We start from the raw sequence: 20,890 nt of genomic DNA, 5'->3' as shown, positions 1-20,890 counted from the left end.
TTCTCTCACCCTGTATACCATAAGGTACCCGACAGAGGTGACGCTCTATAACCCCAATCACACCTACTAAAGAGGTCCTTTCTAGCTGTGGTGATTGATCCCCCTTCTCTCACCTTGTATACCATAAGGTACCCGACAGAGGTACCGCTCTATAACCCCAATCACACCTACTAAAGAGGTCCTTTCTGGCTGTGGTGATTGTTCCCCTTCTCTCACCCTGTATACCATAAGGTACCCGACAGAGGTTACCGCTCTATAACCCCAATCACACCTACTAAAGAGGTCCTTTCTGGCTGTGGTGATTGATCCCCCTTCTCTCACCCTGTATACCATAAGGTACCCGACAGAGGTACCGCTCTATAACCCCAATCACACCTACTGAAGAGGTCCTTTCTGGCTGTGGTGATTGTTCCCCCTTCTCTCACCCTGTATACCATAAGGTACCCGACAGAGGTACCGCTCTATAACCCTAATCACACCTACTAAAGAGGTCCTTTCTGGCTGTGGTGATTGATCCCCCTTCTCTCACCCTGTATACCATAAGGAATCCGACACAGGTACCGCTCTATAACCCCAATCACACCTACTAAAGAGGTCCTTTCTGGCTGTGGTGATTGATCCCCCTTCTCTCACCCTGTATACCATAAGGTACCCGACAGAGGTGACGCTCTATAACCCCAATCACACCTACTAAAGAGGTCCTTTCTAGCTGTGGTGATTGATCCCCCTTCTCTCACCTTGTATACCATAAGGTACCCGACAGAGGTGACGCTCTATAACCCCAATCACAGCTACTAAAGAGGTCCTTTCTAGCTGTGGTGATTGATCCCCCTTCTCTCACCTTGTATACCATAAGGTACCCGACAGAGGTACCGCTCTATAACCCCAATCACACCTACTAAAGAGGTCCTTTCTGGCTGTGGTGATTGATCCCCCTTCTCTCACCCTGTATACCATAAGGTACCCGACAGAGGTGACGCTCTATAACCCCAATCACACCTACTAAAGAGGTCCTTTCTAGCTGTGGTGATTGATCCCCCTTCTCTCACCCTGTATACCATAAGGTACCTGACAGAGGTTCCGCTATATAACCCCAATCACACCTACTAAAGAGGTCCTTTCTGGCTGTGGTGATTGTTCCCCTTCTCTCACCCTGTATACCATAAGGTACCCGACAGAGGTACCGCTCTAAAACCCCAATCACACCTACTAAAGAGGTTCTTTCTGGCTGTGGTGATTGATCCCCCTTCTCTCACCCTGTATACCATAAGGTACCCGACAGAGGTACCGCTCTATAACCCCAATCACACCTACTGAAGAGGTCCTTTCTGGCTGTGGTGATTGTTCCCCCTTCTCTCACCCTGTATACCATAAGGTACCCGACAGAGGTACCGCTCTATAACCCCAATCACACCTACTAAAGAGGTCCTTTCTGGCTGTGGTGATTGATCCCCCTTCTCTCACCCTGTATACCATAAGGAATCCGACACAGGTACCGCTCTATAACCCCAATCACACCTACTAAAGAGGTCCTTTCTGGCTGTGGTGATTGATCCCCCTTCTCTCACCCTGTATACCATAAGGTACCCGACAGAGGTGACGCTCTATAACCCCAATCACACCTACTAAAGAGGTCCTTTCTAGCTGTGGTGATTGATCCCCCTTCTCTCACCTTGTATACCATAAGGTACCCGACAGAGGTACCGCTCTATAACCCCAATCACACCTACTAAAGAGGTCCTTTCTGGCTGTGGTGATTGTTCCCCTTCTCTCACCCTGTATACCATAAGGTACCCGACAGAGGTACCGCTCTATAACCCCAATCACACCTACTAAAGAGGTCCTTTCTGGCTGTGGTGATTGATCCCCCTTCTCTCACCCTGTATACCATAAGGTACCCGACAGAGGTACCGCTCTATAACCCCAATCACACCTACTGAAGAGGTCCTTTCTGGCTGTGGTGATTGTTCCCCCTTCTCTCACCCTGTATACCATAAGGTACCCGACAGAGGTACCGCTCTATAACCCTAATCACACCTACTAAAGAGGTCCTTTCTGGCTGTGGTGATTGATCCCCCTTCTCTCACCCTGTATACCATAAGGAATCCGACACAGGTACCGCTCTATAACCCCAATCACACCTACTAAAGAGGTCCTTTCTGGCTGTGGTGATTGATCCCCCTTCTCTCACCCTGTATACCATAAGGTACCCGACAGAGGTGACGCTCTATAACCCCAATCACACCTACTAAAGAGGTCCTTTCTAGCTGTGGTGATTGATCCCCCTTCTCTCACCTTGTATACCATAAGGTACCCGACAGAGGTGACGCTCTATAACCCCAATCACAGCTACTAAAGAGGTCCTTTCTAGCTGTGGTGATTGATCCCCCTTCTCTCACCTTGTATACCATAAGGTACCCGACAGAGGTACCGCTCTATAACCCCAATCACACCTACTAAAGAGGTCCTTTCTGGCTGTGGTGATTGATCCCCCTTCTCTCACCCTGTATACCATAAGGTACCCGACAGAGGTGACGCTCTATAACCCCAATCACACCTACTAAAGAGGTCCTTTCTAGCTGTGGTGATTGATCCCCCTTCTCTCACCTTGTATACCATAAGGTACCTGACAGAGGTTCCGCTCTATAACCCCAATCACACCTACTAAAGAGGTCCTTTCTGGCTGTGGTGATTGTTCCCCTTCTCTCACCCTGTATACCATAAGGTACCCGACAGAGGTACCGCTCTATAACCCCAATCACACCTACTAAAGAGGTCCTTTCTGGCTGTGGTGATTGATCCCCCTTCTCTCACCTTGTATACCATAAGGTACCCGACAGAGGTACCGCTCTATAACCCCAATCACACCTACTAAAGAGGTCCTTTCTTGCTGTGGTGATTGTTCCCCTTCTCTCACCCTGTATACCATAAGGTACCCGACAGAGGTACCGCTCTATAACCCCAATCACACCTACTAAAGAGGTCCTTTCTGGCTGTGGTGATTGTTCCCCTTCTCTCACCCTGTATACCATAAGGTACCCGACAGAGGTACCGCTCTATAACCCCAATCACACCTACTAAAGAGGTCCTTTCTGGCTGTGGTGATTGTTCCCCTTCTCTCACCCTGTATACCATAAGGAATCCGACAGAGGTACCGCTCTATAACCCTAATCACACCTACTACAGAGAAGACCATTGGCATTAATGGAGGACGTGTAATGTTATCCACATCCCTCCTGCTACATTCCCTCATGTCAGAATGTGTTAAAATATGATTGTGTAATATTGTGCTCAATTCAACAAGTTTACAGAATTGTCTTTTCTCTGATTTCTACAGGAACTCTGATCATCACGGTGTTGGAATACAACGACCAACCACCATACTTCCTGCCATTCACAAATCAAACAATCGATGAGGAACAGCCATTTGGAACATTTGTCATGGTGCTTCAAGCTCGAGACCAAGATGATGCCATTGCAGAATATCAAATTATCGATAATCCAAACCAGTTCTTTAGTATCAACTTTGAAACAGGTAATATTTGTAGCATGAGCTGTTCATTGTCATAACATTTTCAGTTTGGATTTTACCCTGGTACAATTCTTCCCCCCTCCCCCCCACACACACTCATTCACATTTCCATCATATAGAATGAGGTATGATACTATGGTACTCAGTGTATACGATAAAAACAATAAACATGTACTTGACCTTCCAGGAACTGTCAGTATTGCCAGAAGGATAGACTTTGAAGTGATAGAGTCAACCTATTTCACGGCAATGGTGTTCGATACTGGAATCCCCAGACTTAGTGCATCAACGACGGTATATTTCACCATAAACAACATCAACGACAACTCTCCAAAATTCAGACAGGTAACAACACTTAAACAATCATAATTGATTAAAGGTTCATTCCATAATCCCCATATAAAATCCTCTGGTTAATAAATCATTGTATCCATCTGAAAACAAGTGGATAATTGTATAATACATGTATTATGATTCAGATATTCCAGTGCTGCAAATGTTGTTGAACAAATGTAGACATGAGCATGGCAAAATAAAAACTGAAAAGTTGAACAAAAATTTTTAAACAAACATAAAATCTAAGATCAAATTATTATGATAAATGATAAAATGAATAGTGATTTAAAATAATGAATATCTTCATGAATAATGTTCATTGTGGTTTTACATGTTTTCTATTTTAAATTTCAGTCATCTTACATAACCAGAATTCCGGAACATTCTCCAGGAGGAACGTTTGTGATACAAGTGGCAGCTACAGATATAGATAAGGGAGACTACGGTGTGGTCCGCTACACATTGGGCGAACCAAGCTCCTACTTTGAAATCGACAGTATTTCGGTAAGAGTCAAAATAGTGTTACTCAGTCTCTGGCTTTGTGGGAAAAGTGGAGTTTTCATATCAGAACTTTATTTTCGATAATTTTTGTTATTTCCCTGGTTTGTTATTTCACTCTTTTTTATTAATTATGAGATTACAAACATAGACACTCTCCTTAATTATGACGTTTAAAAGTGTTTATTTTGTTGTCAGGGTAACATCACTGTTAAAGCTGGTGCCAATTTGGACCGTGAAACCATTGGCGATGTTAGTATCCAGGTAACAGCGTATGACAGTCCAAACACTCCTGACATTAGTATCCGACGGTTCGCCACTACCACAGTACGTATACCACCTCCTTAGACACCAATCAGTTTGACCTCCGGGTCCAGTCGCCTCTCCCATCACCGAATCCATCTCTGTACACTTTCTGTTTCCAATGTGGATGGAAATACATTTAATTGGATGTTAATTGCTCAATAGTATTTATTTTTGTGGACAAGTTTCAAAATTAACTGTCTGGATGAGTTGAATTTTTATTTATACAGGGTAGACTGATGAATTTGTTTCTTATTTTTTTACTTATTGGCAATACATTTATCTGTGACCTATTTACAGGTCTATGTGTACCTGGATGATATCAATGATAATGGGCCAAGGTTTGGCCAGGCTCAGTATTCCACCACAATATCCGAGACCATTCCCCCAGGTACCAGCATCCTCCAGGTGCGAGCTACCGACCTTGACATTGGGTTGAATGCCCTCATTGCCTATGAGAAGATTCCTGGCAGTGGTGATATTGATGGTATGGCTTGTATTTCATTTCTACACAACTACATATGATGTAGGTGACACTGTACTAGTTATAGAAATAACACATCAGATACATTCATTGGTTGTGTAACAAATATCCTTACATAAAGCACTTTTAATTAAGAACAAAAATTTTGGATTCAAGATAGACATCAAATGGACATTTCTAAACTTAAATTTTATATTAGATTTAAATAATTGATTTTTAGGAAATTTGGTTTGCACACGTATAATTCTAATTTTGAATAAAACAAATGACAGTGAAAAACCAAGAGAAAATATCCTGACTTCTAATTGATTGAATTTCAAATATTAGCAAATACTTTGATAATGAGATATTACAGCCAGTAATTTCTGGAATGTGTTTTGTTCTTCTGCAGATTTATTCAAGGTGAGCAGGCGGTCTGGCGCCATTGAGATTGACAAAAGTTTACTTCGAAATTCGGGAGTTTACGTATTTAATGTGACCGCGACAGACTTGGACGGTGCCGGACCATTTACTGCTATGGCCGGTGTGAAGATTACAGTCCTACAAGCCACCAACTCCTACCCAGAATGGAGAACGCCTCCTTTCGCCAATATGAGTATCAATGTTCTAGAGGTATGTCTTAGAAACTGCCAAAAGCAGCTGTATTGCTGTATTAAAATATTAATGCTCTTTGATAAAATTAGAGGTGGGCATATGTTGTTATGAATGTCCATCTCATCACATCTGGTCATGTTATATTCCATAATGCTAGGTTTACACTATGTTCCCGGCGGCCACGGCAGCCCCGTTTCAGGCCACCATGGACAAGACGTGGTGACCGCGAGACAACATGAGACAACGCAGAAGGACGTGATAGACAAACGTGAGCGGTCGTGATTACCGTGGATGCCATGCCAGATTTTTAAACTGTCAAAAAATTTGCCACGGCAGTCACGGTACAGATGGTGAACGCCACAGGACGTAATAAAACGGCATTGATGTAACAAAACGTAACAGTGCGTACGAGGCCGTAACAAAACTTCCAGACGGTTCGTGGTGGAACGGGCAGCGAGCACGTTCCCTGGAATCTCACGGTGATTTCAAGTTTTGTGGCGTTCTGTTGCGTTTTTTCCACGTTTTATCATGGTTGATGCAGATTGACTGCATGTCTTGTGACGTTTTGTCCAGGTTTGACAAGGTTTTGACGGTAAACCAAGGTGGATGATAGCCTTTTTGATGCGTTTTGTCAAGGCACATCACGGCTTGTAGCGGTGGAAAGCCCGACGTAATGCGGCGTGTTACGTTCTATTACGGTCTTACATTGCAAGCAATATATGATAGAGTAGCATTGCCTTGCCTGATGCATTTTGCTTCTTTTTGGAATTATTTGTTTTAATAGATAGAAATAGTCATTATCGATCAAACACATTTAAACCATCAAATTATACCAAACTTGGCTATAATAATTATATTTATACCAAATATAGTTAAGATTTTCTTTTCTTTTAACACATTTTGTAATTGAAACGTGTTTGAAATGACATTTTTGGCAATAAATGTAGTTTCATTTGCTCCAAAAAAGCCCGGAATCAGACTTTCATCCTTAGTAAGCCTTGGTTGAAACGAAAAACGTTGAAACGAAAAACGTTGAAACGGTGAAAAAATTATCGGAGCTTGATCAAAACGTGTAAACGTAGCAGACCGCATCAGATCGTAACAGGACTAGAGAGAACGTAGTGGTATCCTCGATAGACCGTGCTAAAGCCGTAGTGTACCTTTAATCTCCGGGAACAGCACTTTCCCCTGTATCCACGGTCCACCACGTAACCCGTAAAAGACCGTGGCAAAACTTCACAAGACCTAGCTCAACTTGAATACAGAGACAAAAATAGCCAAAATTCCACGGCGCACCACGTTTCGGGCAAACGTGGCTACCGTGGTCACCGTGAACATAGTGTAAACCTAGCATTAGGAGGCAGACATTTTTAGTTTGAAATAAATTTTGATAATGATTGTGAGTGTAAAAATTTGAAGTATCAGAATGACATATCAACATCAAGAGTTCATATTATCATGAAGTATGAAATGGTTGTGTTTGTTGTACTACAGAGTCAGTACCTTGGTATGTTGGTGTACGACGTCCATGCCTCAGACACAGATGAAGGAGACAGCGGTATCGTGGATTATGGTTTCTATCATAACGGTGTGTACACTAACGCCACCCCAGAGTTCATGATCAACTCCATCACTGGCGTCATTAGAGCCCAGAGAGTGTACGATCGTGAGGAGACTGATCGATATGTGGTAAGTCTTAGATCAGAGATGAACAGTCTAGAGAGCCATTTTCAAATGAATAATAGAACTATTATGATGTGATTGCCTAGAAAAGTGATACTCAGCATGTCATAACTAGCCTTATACTTCAAACAAAATTTTTAGGGCTGACCAGTTAGTTCTGATATACTATAGGGGCAGGAATTATTTCATCTATTGGTGATCTTGAATATTATGGCACCGAAAGGTTGTTTCTACGGTTTGCTTGAGTTACATTTGTATCATACTGAAGGGTTGGTCCTAAAGTTTGTTTAAGCTATAATTGGATATACCCTAAAACAATATGGAATTGGTTCTCTCCTGTTGCTATGATAAATTTGATTATCTACCTTTAGTTGCTGCTTTCTGCCAAGGACAGAGGAAATCCTTCGCTGGAATCCACACGTTTCCTGACTGTGGTTATTCTAGACGTTAATGATAACCCTCCAGTCTTCCCACTCAATGCAGTAAGTGAAATCAAATCACTTGTTTTCTCATATATCCAAGATTTATGTTAATTTCATTTTCTTTCTATCTTTATTTATTTATTTTTATTTTTTTTTAGAAAATAAATAAGTAGCTAAAACCTGCATTTAGACTATAGAGATTGGCTGGTGTAACTTAATTATGATTTACATGCCTTATTTTTAAGCTTACTTTATTGTTTCCAGGATACCTTGATATTATTTTAGACATTCAGGTTTTGTGAAATTGAATTCTTGATGACTCAATTCTACTGAACTTTTTACATTCTATTTTGATGATATTTATTTCTATTAACAATTAAACATACACATGTGCTTGACAGTCTTAAACATATTGATATCTTAAAGGTCCTCTATAAAATCATTAAGTTTGATCACACTGAATATAAAGTGATTATAAAAATTAACAAGAATTTGTACTATTGGATTTCAGCTAGGGGAGACTATCCCTGTGGAAGTCCAAGTGCCTGAGAATGCCGTCATCGGAACTCTGGTCACCCGACTGGTAGCAACAGACCGTGACTTTGAGCCTGAAGCCACTAGAATTTTCTATTACATCATAAGTACGTCAAATATTGTTGATGTTCACTTTATTTTCTACCCCATTTGGTATGGGAAAATTAAGTCGATTTTGGAAAATGTTGAATGGCAAAGTAATTGAGAAAAATGTCAAAAGGCAAAGTCATTGAAAATATTTCATAAAGAATCCCATGATATTTATAATTTGGTGTGACCTTGTCCCTGTACAGAAATATTGAGCTCATTTCCACATAGAAAAGTCCTTTGGTTTGACATATGCAATGGTAAATGAAATAAACAGCAGCTAAGGTATTTATAGCTGCAATATTGTAGCTCAAAAGACTTTTTGACAGAAATTGGTGTTGTCTTTTGAGCTACAATTGGTGCCTATTGCTGCTAACGGAGCAAAGTAATGATTATGCAAACCATTATAAAACGTTTGTTTGCATTTTTTCGTACCTGTTTGATATTGCTTACCTACTAGGCAATAAAACTGAACCACATAAAATATCAAATTCTCATCGAGGCATTATTTTTTTACATAATTCATATGAAGGTCTTTCTGAAGGGAATTTATATGGCAAGTCCACATATTGTTAATTTGACGTCTTGTGAGAGGTACGGTAGATAATAGAATGGTAGTTACGTTTGTTTTGGACAAAAATAATATGTAAATGCATGTATACGCATAGAATAATTGGAAACTTACAAAAAAAGTATAGAAAACTATGCCCGAGTGATTTTCGGAGGCAGTGCTCCACTGCGACACATAGGAACCAATTTGTACCCGGTTGAAAGGTATAGTTGGCCGGGTACGTATATTCGTTCTAAGGTATTTAGAGAGAAAAAAATTAATAAAATGATTTAAAATCATTTATTTTCAGGTGGCAATGAAGCCAACAAATTTTTCCTGAATAGGACAACTGGTGAAATGTTCTTGTCAAGTCCACTGGACCGTGAAACTCAAAGCATCTTCTTCCTAGATGTCCAGGCTACCAACAACGTTAGTGACTACAGCGTCATTACTGAACGTCGGCGACGCGCTGTCGATCCCAGCATTGTGACAGTGAAAGTTCTCGTCGGTGACACTAATGATGCTAAGCCCACATTCACCAAAGTCTTGTACAGTGGCTGTAAGTGCCATGAGGAACCTTTAGTTATGTCAGTGTGCAATTTACTTTCGTTACCTTCATGATCAAAGTGAATTCTCAAATATTAATCCTCGTGATGTTATATCTACATCATTTATAGTGTTAACAACTCCCTCAATTTTTAGATCCGCGAATATTTATCATAGAGAACTTGTTTTAAAAATGGAAATTGCGAAATTAAGTAGCTACGAAAGTACGTTGATTTACAGTACTACTGGCTACTGCGACAGGTTCTCTCCCAATGTCAACAGTTTTCAGTATGGTAGTTAGATGTATCATTCATAAAATTCACATTCTAATGAAAACAATGCAACAAAACAATAATACTGGCTAGGTACAGCGAGAATAAGTAATGTAAGATTATAGAATAAAACTTACTCAATATCTGTCCTTAAGCTATATTCCTGGTTTATATAACTAAATATGAATAATTTCTTTTAAGGCGTGTCTACTCGATCAGCGATTGGACAGAGCATCATCAAGGTGGAAGCCATTGATGTGGATTCCACAGACATCCGATACAGTATAACGACAGGGAACACTGAGAATCTGTTCGCTATTGATGAATTCTCTGGTATTATCTCAAATCGTGTCCTCATGTCTAACACCAATAACCAGGTGTACAATCTCCAGGTACAGGCCCAGGACAGCAACCTACAGGATAATGCAAATGTACAGGTAATTAATAACGAAGAGCTTAAATAATCCCACGGTCCGCCAATAAGGTCCTACCAACAATGAATGAGACGTTACCCACCACAACTCAATCCCATCGTCCGCCAATAAGCTCCTACAGATAATGAACGAGGCGTTACCCACAACAACTCAATCCCACCGTCCTCCAATAAGCTCCTACAGATAATGAACGAGGTGTTACCCACAACATATATCAACAAGAAGTTACCTATCAAAGATAAATGTATACCAACACTGAATAATTCAATCATTTCTCACATTTGGTCCCTCAGGGTGATAAGCTATTTTTCACAATTAAGTTCTGTCCCTATCTAGACATAATACATTGTCCCCAAGTTGACATTTTATTTCTATTTTTTTTTTTTTTTTTCCAATTCAAAAAGCTTTAACAATAAAGAGGTTGATTAATTATAATTACTATAACAGAAATTGCAGCAAAAGAAAATCAGAAATCGGGAAGTTTTTGTTTATTTAAATATTTGTGACACATCCTGAAATTTTGTTTGTTTTTGATATTTGTGACACATCCTGAGATTTTGTTTGTTTTAGATGTTTGTGACACATCCTGAAATTTTGTTTGTTTTAGATATTTGTGACACATCCTGAGAATGGAGTTACCCTTGTGATAACTCAGCCTGCATCAGAAGTGAGACTGTTCAAAGAACAGATACAAAAGTAAGTAACAGTGTGTCACGTGGATTCTTCACCTTTTAAAAAAAGGCATCTAAAAAAGCTGGTAATTTCTCAAAACATTTGATTTATTTCATAATGAAGGGTTGGTAGTCTTCATGTGAACTCATTCTCATTACATCTTTCCTCACGTATCAACAATGTTTTGTGGTTTCAGATTACTGGAGAGTTTCACAGATGCCAATGATCAGCCGATTTTCACGTTTGTGTGTTTCAACAGTATAAGTGACCACGTGTTGTCATCAGGAGACACGACCAGCCAATGGTAGGTTTCCTCATCTAATTTGGTTAATTTAACATCCTATAACAGCCAGGGTCATTTAAGGCTGTGCCAGGTTCAGATGGTGGATAAAGCCCACAGGACAGTGGTCAGTACTTGGCAACATGTGATTCAAACTTGCGGCCCCAAAGTGGAGGGCTTGTCCTAATAGTAATGTTTCGGGACATATTAACCACTTGGCCACTGCAGCCCCGGTTTCCTAATAATTTGTGATCTGTAACACATAGATCACAACAGTTTCTTATGTGTTTCTATTTAGAGTCATTCTATAGAGATAAGAAAAAATCTCCTGGGACATCTTCAGGGATAATTTCCTCCCTTATACCTTGTCACTGTGATCTGTATACCTGGTATTTATATCCAGTCAGTGTCCTGATGTTACTGATCTATATACCTGGTATTTATATCCAGTCAGTGTCCTGATATTACTGATCTATATACCTGGTACTTATACCCAGTCCCAGTCAGTGTCCTGATATTACTGATCTATATACCTGGTACTTATATCCAGTCAGTGTCCTGATACTACTTATCTATATACGTGGTATTTATATCCAGTCAGTGTCCTGATATTACTGATCTATATACCTGGTATTTATATCCAGTCAGTGTCCTGATATTACTGATCTATATACCTGGTACTTATACCCAGTCAGTGTCCTGATATTACTGATCAATATACCTGGTATTTATATCCAGTCAGTGTCCCAATATTACTGATCTATATACCTGGTATTTATATCCAGTCAGCGTCCTGATATTACTGATTTATATACCTGGTACTTGTACCCAGTCAATGTCCTGATATTACTGATCAATATACCTGGTACTTATACCCAGTCAGTGTCCTGATATTACTGATCTATATACCTGGTATTTATATCCAGTCAGTGTCCCAATATTACTGATCTATATACCTGGTATTTATATCCAGTCAGTGTCCTGATATTACTGATCTATATATCTGGTATTTATACCCAGTCAGTGTCCTGGTATTACTGATCTATATACCCGGTATTTATATCCAGTCAGTGTCCTGATATTACTGATCTATATACCTGGTATTTATATCCAGTCAGTGTCCTGATATTACTGATCTATATACCTGGTATTTATACCCAGTCAGTGTCCTGATATTACTGATCTATATACCTGGTACTTATATCCAGCAGTGTCCTGATACTACTTATCTATATACCTGGTACTTATACCCAGTCAGTGTCCTGATATTACTGATCTATATACCTGGTATTTATACCCAGTCAGTGTCCTGATATTACTGATCTATATACCTGGTACTTATATCCAGCAGTGTCCTGATACTACTTATCTATATACCTGGTACTTATACCCAGTCAGTGTCCTGATATTACTGATCTATATACCTGGTATTTATACCCAGTCAGTGTCCTGATATTACTGATCTATATACCTGGTACTTATACCCAGTCAGTGTCCTGATATTACTGATCTATATACCTGGTGTTGATATCCAGTCAGTGCCCTGATATTACTGATCTATATACCTGGTACTTATACCCAGTCAGTGTCCTGATATTACTGATCTATATACCTGGTATTTATACCCAGTCAGTGTCCTGATATTACTGATCTATATACCTGGTATTTATATCCAGTCAGTGTCCTGATATTACTGATCTATATACCTGGTACTTATATCCAGCAGTGTCCTGATACTACTTATCTATATACCTGGTATTTATATCCAGTCAGTGTCCTGATATTACTGATCTATATACCTGGTATTTATATCCAGTCAGTGTCCTGATATTAATGATCTATATACCTGGTACTTATACCCAGTCAGTGTCCTGGTATTACTGATCTATATACCTGGTACTTATACCCAGTCAGTGTCCTGATATTACTGATCTATATTCCTGGTATTTATATCCAGTCAGTGTCCCAATATTACTGATCTATATACCTGGTATTTATATCCAGTCAGTGTCCTGATATTACTGATCTATATACCTGGTATTTATATCCAGTCAGTGTCCTGATATTACTGATCTATATACCTGGTATTTATATCCAGTCAGTGTCCTGGTATTACTGATCTATATACCTGGTATTTATATCCAGTCAGTGTCCTGATATTACTGATCTATATACCTGGTGTTGATATCCAGTCAGTGCCCTGATATTACTGATCTATATACCTGGTATTTATATCCAGTCAGTGTCCTAATATTACTAATCTATATACCTGGTATTGATAACCAGCCAGTGTTCTGATGTTACTGATCGATAGACCTGGAATTTATATTCAGTCAGTGTAACAATATTACTGATCTAAAACTTGTAATGTTCTTTAGGGCTGATGCTGTGATATCTACTGGATGTGCCACATGTGGCTCCAATGGTGGTGCAGGTGTCTACAGTGGCTCCCAGCTTCTCTATCAACTCCAGATCTTACAGAGTCAGAACAGCGATGGATTTGATCTTCTCTACATCAATGAACTTAAAGTAAGGTCAAGGCTACTATCAGGTCAAGGTTAAATGTTGTTTTTGCAAAGTCAAAATCAAGTTCCATTTGTGTGATAGCAAACTATTTTTTTCATCTACAATCAGTAAGTCTAAAACGATAAGAATCTACCTAACTTGTCAGTTAAATGTAATTGAATGAATTACGTATGGGAAATGAATAATGTACAAAAAGTCTCAAACATCTATATGCTATTTTCACTACATGTACAATGTTCTCCCCTTGGGAGCTAGCGTAATATATTGTATGGCATTTAAGTTCATCTTTCAAAACAAAATTACCCAAAAAATGAATGCACAATATGTTCTCAAAAAAGTTATTATGATGCTATGTTCACAAAGAAATGATGTTACAATCAGAACTGACAAGTGCAGATAACTCTACATTTCTATCTAGTACTGAAATATTTGTTGTTAAAACAGAAATATACACAATTAGACAAAATGGTTCTAGAGATTATTGAGTACAGAATATACTTAAGTTTTTATTCTTGTTTATTTTTTCCAGTTGGCCACAGACACTGAAGACAGATTTGACCGTACACCCACTCTTGTTGTTATGATTCTCATCATCGTCCTTCTCGTTGTCGGCTTCTTCTTCCTCCTCATCGCATGTTACTGCATTAGGAGATCGTAAGTAGTCTGGGCTAGCAAGAATTTGTATTAGTGTTTCATGTCATATATAAAACAAAGAGGAGGGGAGGGGTGTACAAACAGAAAACTGCTTTGCAGCAATGTTAACTTTTATGAGTAATTTGTTATTGATTGAGGAGTGAAACAGACGCGTATCTATTTATTGGATACAACCATGATAATAAATCGGTTTCATTCATTATCAATTAGTCAAGCACTTAGTTGACTCTGTATATATGGCACTATTTTTTGTATCTAACTTTTGTTATGGAAACTTTTCAGCACATGGTGAGTTAACTTCACGGAAATATTTATGACCTTATTTTTGTTATCTTTATATGAAATTATAAGCTTTTGCTAAGTTTATGCACAAAAATTTAACAACAATTACTGGTTAATATAAATTTAACTGCTAAGATATTCAATACATATTATTATACATATTTTTTGTATACAATGTTTACAGTTGCTTCAAATCAATCATTTTCTGAAAGAATGGAATATATTTCCCATTAAAAAGAATAATTCACAAAATGATTTGCTTTTATGATTACTATGTTAACAATTCGTGCAATTGTTATCATAGTAATCGTAAAAGCAAATAATTTTGTAGGAAATGGAATCACAGAATTTTTCTTTGTTTGTTTTAATTGGTATTTTATTTCAGGATTTAAACATGCACACAAATGAGGCCAAATATCAAATATGCACCCAATACTATATTTCTACTTGTCTAGTATATAAATATCCACCCAAACTTACATACAGCTGTTTTTATGCAATCAAATATTTCAATAATGCCTAGTTACTTTCTTAGCTTCCTTAATGCTATATGCTTTTTTACCAGCCACTACAAAAGTGTATTGATAATCCTCATGTTTTTATATAAAACAAATATGATATTCCAAAATAATTTTATTATAGCCTTCTGTTACATACAATTCACTTTAAACCAAGGTAATATAATGAATGATGTATCATTGAAATGTGTTCAATTACATCATTTCTTTTGGATATACATTAAGGCTGTAACTATTACTTCATAAAATCAGAGATTTGATTCTTTTGTTTGATTTATACAATTTTGAATCCCTACATTAATTATTTTATGTCCCCAGCATGGAGTGGAGATACATAAAATGGTTACTATATTCATCCTATCACACACTATCAAATCCCATTCAGATTTCCAGGTTCTGCCAGCAGAATTTTTCCTACAGACATTCTATTCTATTTCATGATAATATATTGATCATTTGGAGGAAATAATGTCAGAGAAGTTTTACACGAATAATTTTCCTGAATTCCTGTAAAATGTATCTAGAGAATAATGGTACCAGTTCCACAACAAAGCTTTGTTTAGAATTATTATTTGAAATATCTACATCATAACATTATGTAACCGCATGCACCTAAATATACTGTACAATATAATGCACTGCCTTAATATTAATAAAGGTCCTTTCAAAAAAATTGATATGTTTTAATTACATGGATACTACATTAAATATAGAATATTTTTATTGATTGATATTGAATTATTTTACTGAAAGTTGTCATTTATTTCATTTAATATTTTTCTTCAAATTGTTCAATGATCAGAAGACTTGAAAAAACAACAAAAAACAGCTGTCTAAGGTTGTATCTTGAAAAATTTTGCATGTGTTGTGAGTTAATTTATGGTTGAATAACTTCTAATTTATATTTCAGCAATGAACAGCAGACTGCTTTGTTAGGTACGTAAAATTTACATAATAATGGCAAAAAGAGAATATCAGGATTAAATAAATGATGAATATTCATTTAGTATATTGTTTTGTATATAATATATATCATACCATTGATTACCGTGATTTCCTGCGTATTACCTTCATCTGGAAGGAAAATCAGCTATATTCTACAATATTTGTTTTGCCTGCAACGCAAGGGCAACACTTAGGTATCACTATGACTTTGTCATCATCAGCGTCTTAAATGGGTTCAATTCTGGTCAAAATCTGTCAATATTTGTAAGAGTTACAGGACTTTAAAATCGTCAAAACAGATAAATCTTTGCATAGTAAGAGGGTTACTTGAGCTATTATCTGTATATTTTATATAACTTATAATCTATAGCTCACATATTGTGCACATTTGTAATAGTTTCCACTGGTAACCCACATCAGTAGATAGCCCGCATTAGACATCTTCTGATGTTAAAAAAAAGTGTTTATCCTGCAGGCAATACGCAGGAAATTATGGTATTGATAACAGTGATATTTTAACATAAAGGCATTGATAAGTGTGATATTTTAACATAAAGGTATTGATATTAGTGTAATATTTTAACATAAAGGTATTGATAAGTGTGATATTTTAACGTAAAGGTATTGATAAGTGTGATATTTTAAAATAAAGGTATTGATAAGTGTGATATTTTAACATAAAAGTATTGATAACTGATATTTTAACATAAAGTTTTTGATAAGTGTGATATTTTATTAGTAACGTAAAGGTATTGATATTAGTGTGATATTTTAACATAAAGTTATTGATAAGTGTAATATTTTAACATAATGTTATTGATAAGTGTGATATTTTAACATAAAGTTATTGATAAGTGTGATATTTTAACATAAAGGTATTGATAAGTGTGATATTTTAACATAAAGGTATTGATAAGTGTGATATTTTAACATAAAGGTATTGATAAGTGTGATATTTTAACATAAAGGTATTGATAAGTGTGATATTTTAACATAACGGTATTGATAAGTGTAATATTTTAACATAAAGGTATTGATAAGTGTGATATTTTAACGTAAAGGTATTGATAAGTGTGATATTTTAACATAAAGGTATTGATAAGTGTGATATTTTAATGTGAAAGAATGTCTTCATCAATTTGCAATGATATGGTCTGAAAAATAGATTAATGAGTTGTTATTTTTACAGAAAAAAGAACGGAGGAGAGGTTTGAGCAGGTGAGAATGCTTATATATCATAAATATACATTACCAAGTCTAGAGTTACATTCATATAATGTCACATGATTTATATATATATATTATTTTTTTTTCATTTTTAGCCCATCAGTGCTATACCAATTGCCTTTCGTCTGTCATCTATCTGTAAACAATGCTTGTTACCACTTTTTCTTGAGAAGATCTCAACAGATATTTCTCAAATTTTACATGCATTGTTCCCTTGGTCCCTAGGAGTGTCATACCGATTTTGAGACTGATTAGAAGAACAATATGGCTGCGAGGGAGCCATCTTGGATTTTTGCAGTTGGTGTTTGTCACCGCTATTTCTCGAGAAGTACTCCACAGATATTTCTCAAATTTAACATGCATGTTTCCTTGGCCCCTAGGAGTGTCATGCTGATTTTGAGACTGATAGGAAATTGGTGACCAAGATGGCCGACAGGCCGCCATCTTGAATTTTTATAGTTGAAGTTTGTCACCGCTATTTCTCAGAAGGTACTGAAGTGATCTGTCTAAAATTTTATATGGAGTATGTTTAAATAATTTTTTGAAAAGAAGTGAAAAAGATCACTCTTTCTATTGTCACACATAGATCATTCTTTGGTGGGCGCCAAGATCATTCTGGGATCTCTTGTTGTTTAACCTTTGAATCTGAAAGTTTTATTTGTCTCGTACACAAATGAATTTTAGCCAGTGTCATTGTTTTCTTTCAAATAGCTATCAACTTTTTTCTTCTTTTTTTTTTAGCCACCTCCACAAAATGTCAACCCAATGTATGACAATTATGCTTATCAACCAGAGACAGTAGCCTATGCTCAGGTTGTGAAAAAGCGTCCAGAATCTGAACGACCCAAGTACCCTGAACCAGAACTTCAGTTGGAATTCCAGCCAGAATATGACCAGGAGCCTGAACCTGTCATAGTCGATCAAGTTGACACGGAGTACATTCCTCAGGATACTTCACCAAGATCATCTGACGTTCCAACTGAAATGAGGATCGAAACTACGATTGTGGACGAGCATGAGGAAAGAAGATCCCCGATTCAGGAGCCAGTGGATGAGTACCGCATAGAAACATCTTATTAAAAGGGAGGGAACAAGTGTAAAATCTTGAAATTAAATGAAGCTAAAATTGTTAGTGCTATGCATGCAAATCCTATTTTTAAAGGTAAATATCAGAAATGGTCTTATTTTCCATCTTTTTGGCTAATATCATTGTAGATTATATCATACCGACTTAATAAATATGGATTTTGTGTTTTACCCTCGGTCATTATTTGATTTGCCAGGTCTAACATGGTATTAACCTCAAGAAAGGTCCATAAATGGGAAGGTTGTGAAGCATAATTTTACAATGCTGTTGAAAATTGTAATATCTACTTGGCCATTTGTTTGAACTGTGCAAGTCATAGGTAACAAAACTACCTTCCTCTTAAGCCAGAAAATGCTTTTTTCATTACTTGGAGGAACCTATTTAATGTTGGAAAAAATTACAATGCTTGTGATAGAAGAGGATATGTGAATGTAATAATCCAGCAAACTTTATATACTGTAGTCATACATGAACATCATTTGTGAATGAAGTGTAGATGGAATATAAAGTCATAATTGTGACATCATTTCCTGTATCATATTTTGGATCTCTACAACAATGACCATTATTGTTTGGGATTGTAGCTATGTAGATCAATTATGAATATTTAAAGCTAATTTAATAAATTGCATAGATCAATTTTCAAAAAAAAAAACTTAAGTAATTAGCATTGAATTATTTAGTTTGAAATTTTGAGCTAAATCCATTATTTTAAGCATATATATATATATTTTTTTTTTAAGAAAAAAAAAATGCTGTGTATTTGTTTTTGTGACTTTTGAGATAGATGTTGATATATATGTTATTTTATGTCACAATGGAATGAGTGGATATACCTGAGTAGCTGATCACGGTATTTAGTGTTATCTTGCCATGGTTCTGTGTATAATTATACAGACTTGTGGACCCATTATACTTACATTGCTCATTACTTCTGTACTAAATGTAGCTGATATGGTGTGCCAGTGTAATACATATACATCAAAATGTAGATGTATTTGTGGTGATGGAGGGGAGGACTTATCAACAAGATCAACGCCCAACAAACACATGGGAGGGGATCTGTTATTGTACTTTAGATGGCTGTTAAGGAGAAGCCGGGGGAGAGGGTTCGGGGAGGGGCATGAGACACAAATATATATAAGATTTTTTTGATACTCAAAAGTAAGGCAATACACCTTGCACATCATGATAAGTATCAGTTATATTGGTTAATATTGAATCTCCAACAGATGTTTGTGTGAACAGGTTTTTTTTTACATTTTTGTGATCTTTTTAAGTATTGGATGTACTACAATAGAAAAGTACAAAAAAATATCAAGGAAATGCTTAGCTTTGGCTGAATTTATTTACCTTGTGAATTTCCTCAAATGATTTTCAGATATGAATGTATGCTATATCTAGTTACATGAGTGCTTATTGCAGTAATCTGAGGAAGGATTTCTGGAAACAAGTACAAAGTAAACATATTACATTGTATTTACCTTTTCACCTAATGTGTACTTTCCAGGAATTTTTCACATGTAGAATGTCTCCAAAATATATTTGTTACTTTGTATATGACATTCCAGTTGTATATTATACATGTTGATACCTGTGTTTATAGATTATATTTACATCTTTCGTATTTTGTATGTACAGAGTACATAGGATATATATGTAAAAATCAATAATAATTTTATACTTATTAAAAAAATGAAATATTTATGCAGTCTTTCCTTTTTATTAGGTCACCTGAGAAGAAGACAACTCTCTCAGTAAAGTACTTATGGATAAACATGTTTATCTATGTGGGAAAAAATACGCTATTTCACCTGGCAAATAAGTGCTGCTGTGGCCGATTTGTTACATTATCCTGACATATTAATACAAGCCTTCCACCTCTTGGTTACCAGTTGGTTCCCATGTGGGACAGTTGCCAGTTATTGACTACTGGTCGGTGGTTTTTGTCCAAGTACCCCAGATTTTCTCCACCAACAAATCTGGCACAGCCTTAAATGACCCTATCAATAGGAAGTTAAACTAATAAAACCAAACCTACCAGATATTTGCCTATTTAGTGATTTCCTTCAGTGGATGGCTTACTTGTTATACATACAGTGGCGTAGGAAGATGAAACGTAATGGGTGGGGGGGGGGGCAAAGATCCTCAATATTTCGTAACACCCTCTCCCCTCCCTCGCAAGCCCCGCACTCACAGGAGATACTTGATATACGTTTTTCATATATCATTACATATAATTCTTGTACACATCTATAGAACAGGAAAATAATGAATACGCAAATTAGCGTGCGAGTTTGGTGGGTTGGGGGTCCCTGGGGAAATATTATAATTTTGAATGACTGAGATGAGTTTTTACGATGCAAATTTGTTGAATTTGCGAGCGCCGAAGGCGCGAGATTTTGGTTGATTGGGGGGTCTGGG

The 20,890-nt window shown here is 37.0% G+C and overlaps 1 protein-coding gene across 2 annotated transcripts in view; it reads left to right on the top strand.

Moving 5' to 3' along the window:
* Positions 1-20,171, top strand: part of LOC138322809 (cadherin-87A-like) — a 49,610-nt gene extending 29,439 nt beyond the window's left edge. The window contains exons 23-40 of one of the 2 annotated variants that reach the window (XM_069266922.1): positions 3,338-3,535; positions 3,720-3,877; positions 4,223-4,372; positions 4,565-4,693; positions 4,970-5,156; positions 5,545-5,765; positions 7,242-7,436; positions 7,802-7,912; positions 8,364-8,493; positions 9,334-9,582; positions 10,043-10,278; positions 10,883-10,971; positions 11,144-11,251; positions 13,606-13,756; positions 14,283-14,407; positions 16,118-16,143; positions 17,342-17,370; positions 18,121-20,171. In XM_069266922.1, coding sequence (XP_069123023.1) covers positions 3,338-3,535; positions 3,720-3,877; positions 4,223-4,372; positions 4,565-4,693; positions 4,970-5,156; positions 5,545-5,765; positions 7,242-7,436; positions 7,802-7,912; positions 8,364-8,493; positions 9,334-9,582; positions 10,043-10,278; positions 10,883-10,971; positions 11,144-11,251; positions 13,606-13,756; positions 14,283-14,407; positions 16,118-16,143; positions 17,342-17,370; positions 18,121-18,459 — 2,831 coding nt within the window. In that variant the 3' untranslated portion in view covers positions 18,460-20,171. Of the gene's footprint in view, positions 1-3,337; positions 3,536-3,719; positions 3,878-4,222; positions 4,373-4,564; positions 4,694-4,969; positions 5,157-5,544; positions 5,766-7,241; positions 7,437-7,801; positions 7,913-8,363; positions 8,494-9,333; positions 9,583-10,042; positions 10,279-10,882; positions 10,972-11,143; positions 11,252-13,605; positions 13,757-14,282; positions 14,408-14,689; positions 16,144-17,341; positions 17,371-18,120 lie in introns of those variants that run through there. The other variant, XM_069266924.1, reaches the window with a different exon arrangement.
* Positions 20,172-20,890: the final 719 nt, after the last annotated feature.

Source organism: Argopecten irradians, chromosome 5 (assembly GCF_041381155.1).
Source record: "Argopecten irradians isolate NY chromosome 5, Ai_NY, whole genome shotgun sequence".
NCBI lineage: Eukaryota > Metazoa > Mollusca > Bivalvia > Pectinida > Pectinidae > Argopecten > Argopecten irradians.
The sequence above is the reverse complement of the archived record's forward strand: the minus strand, read 5'-3'. Positions and strand labels throughout refer to the sequence as shown.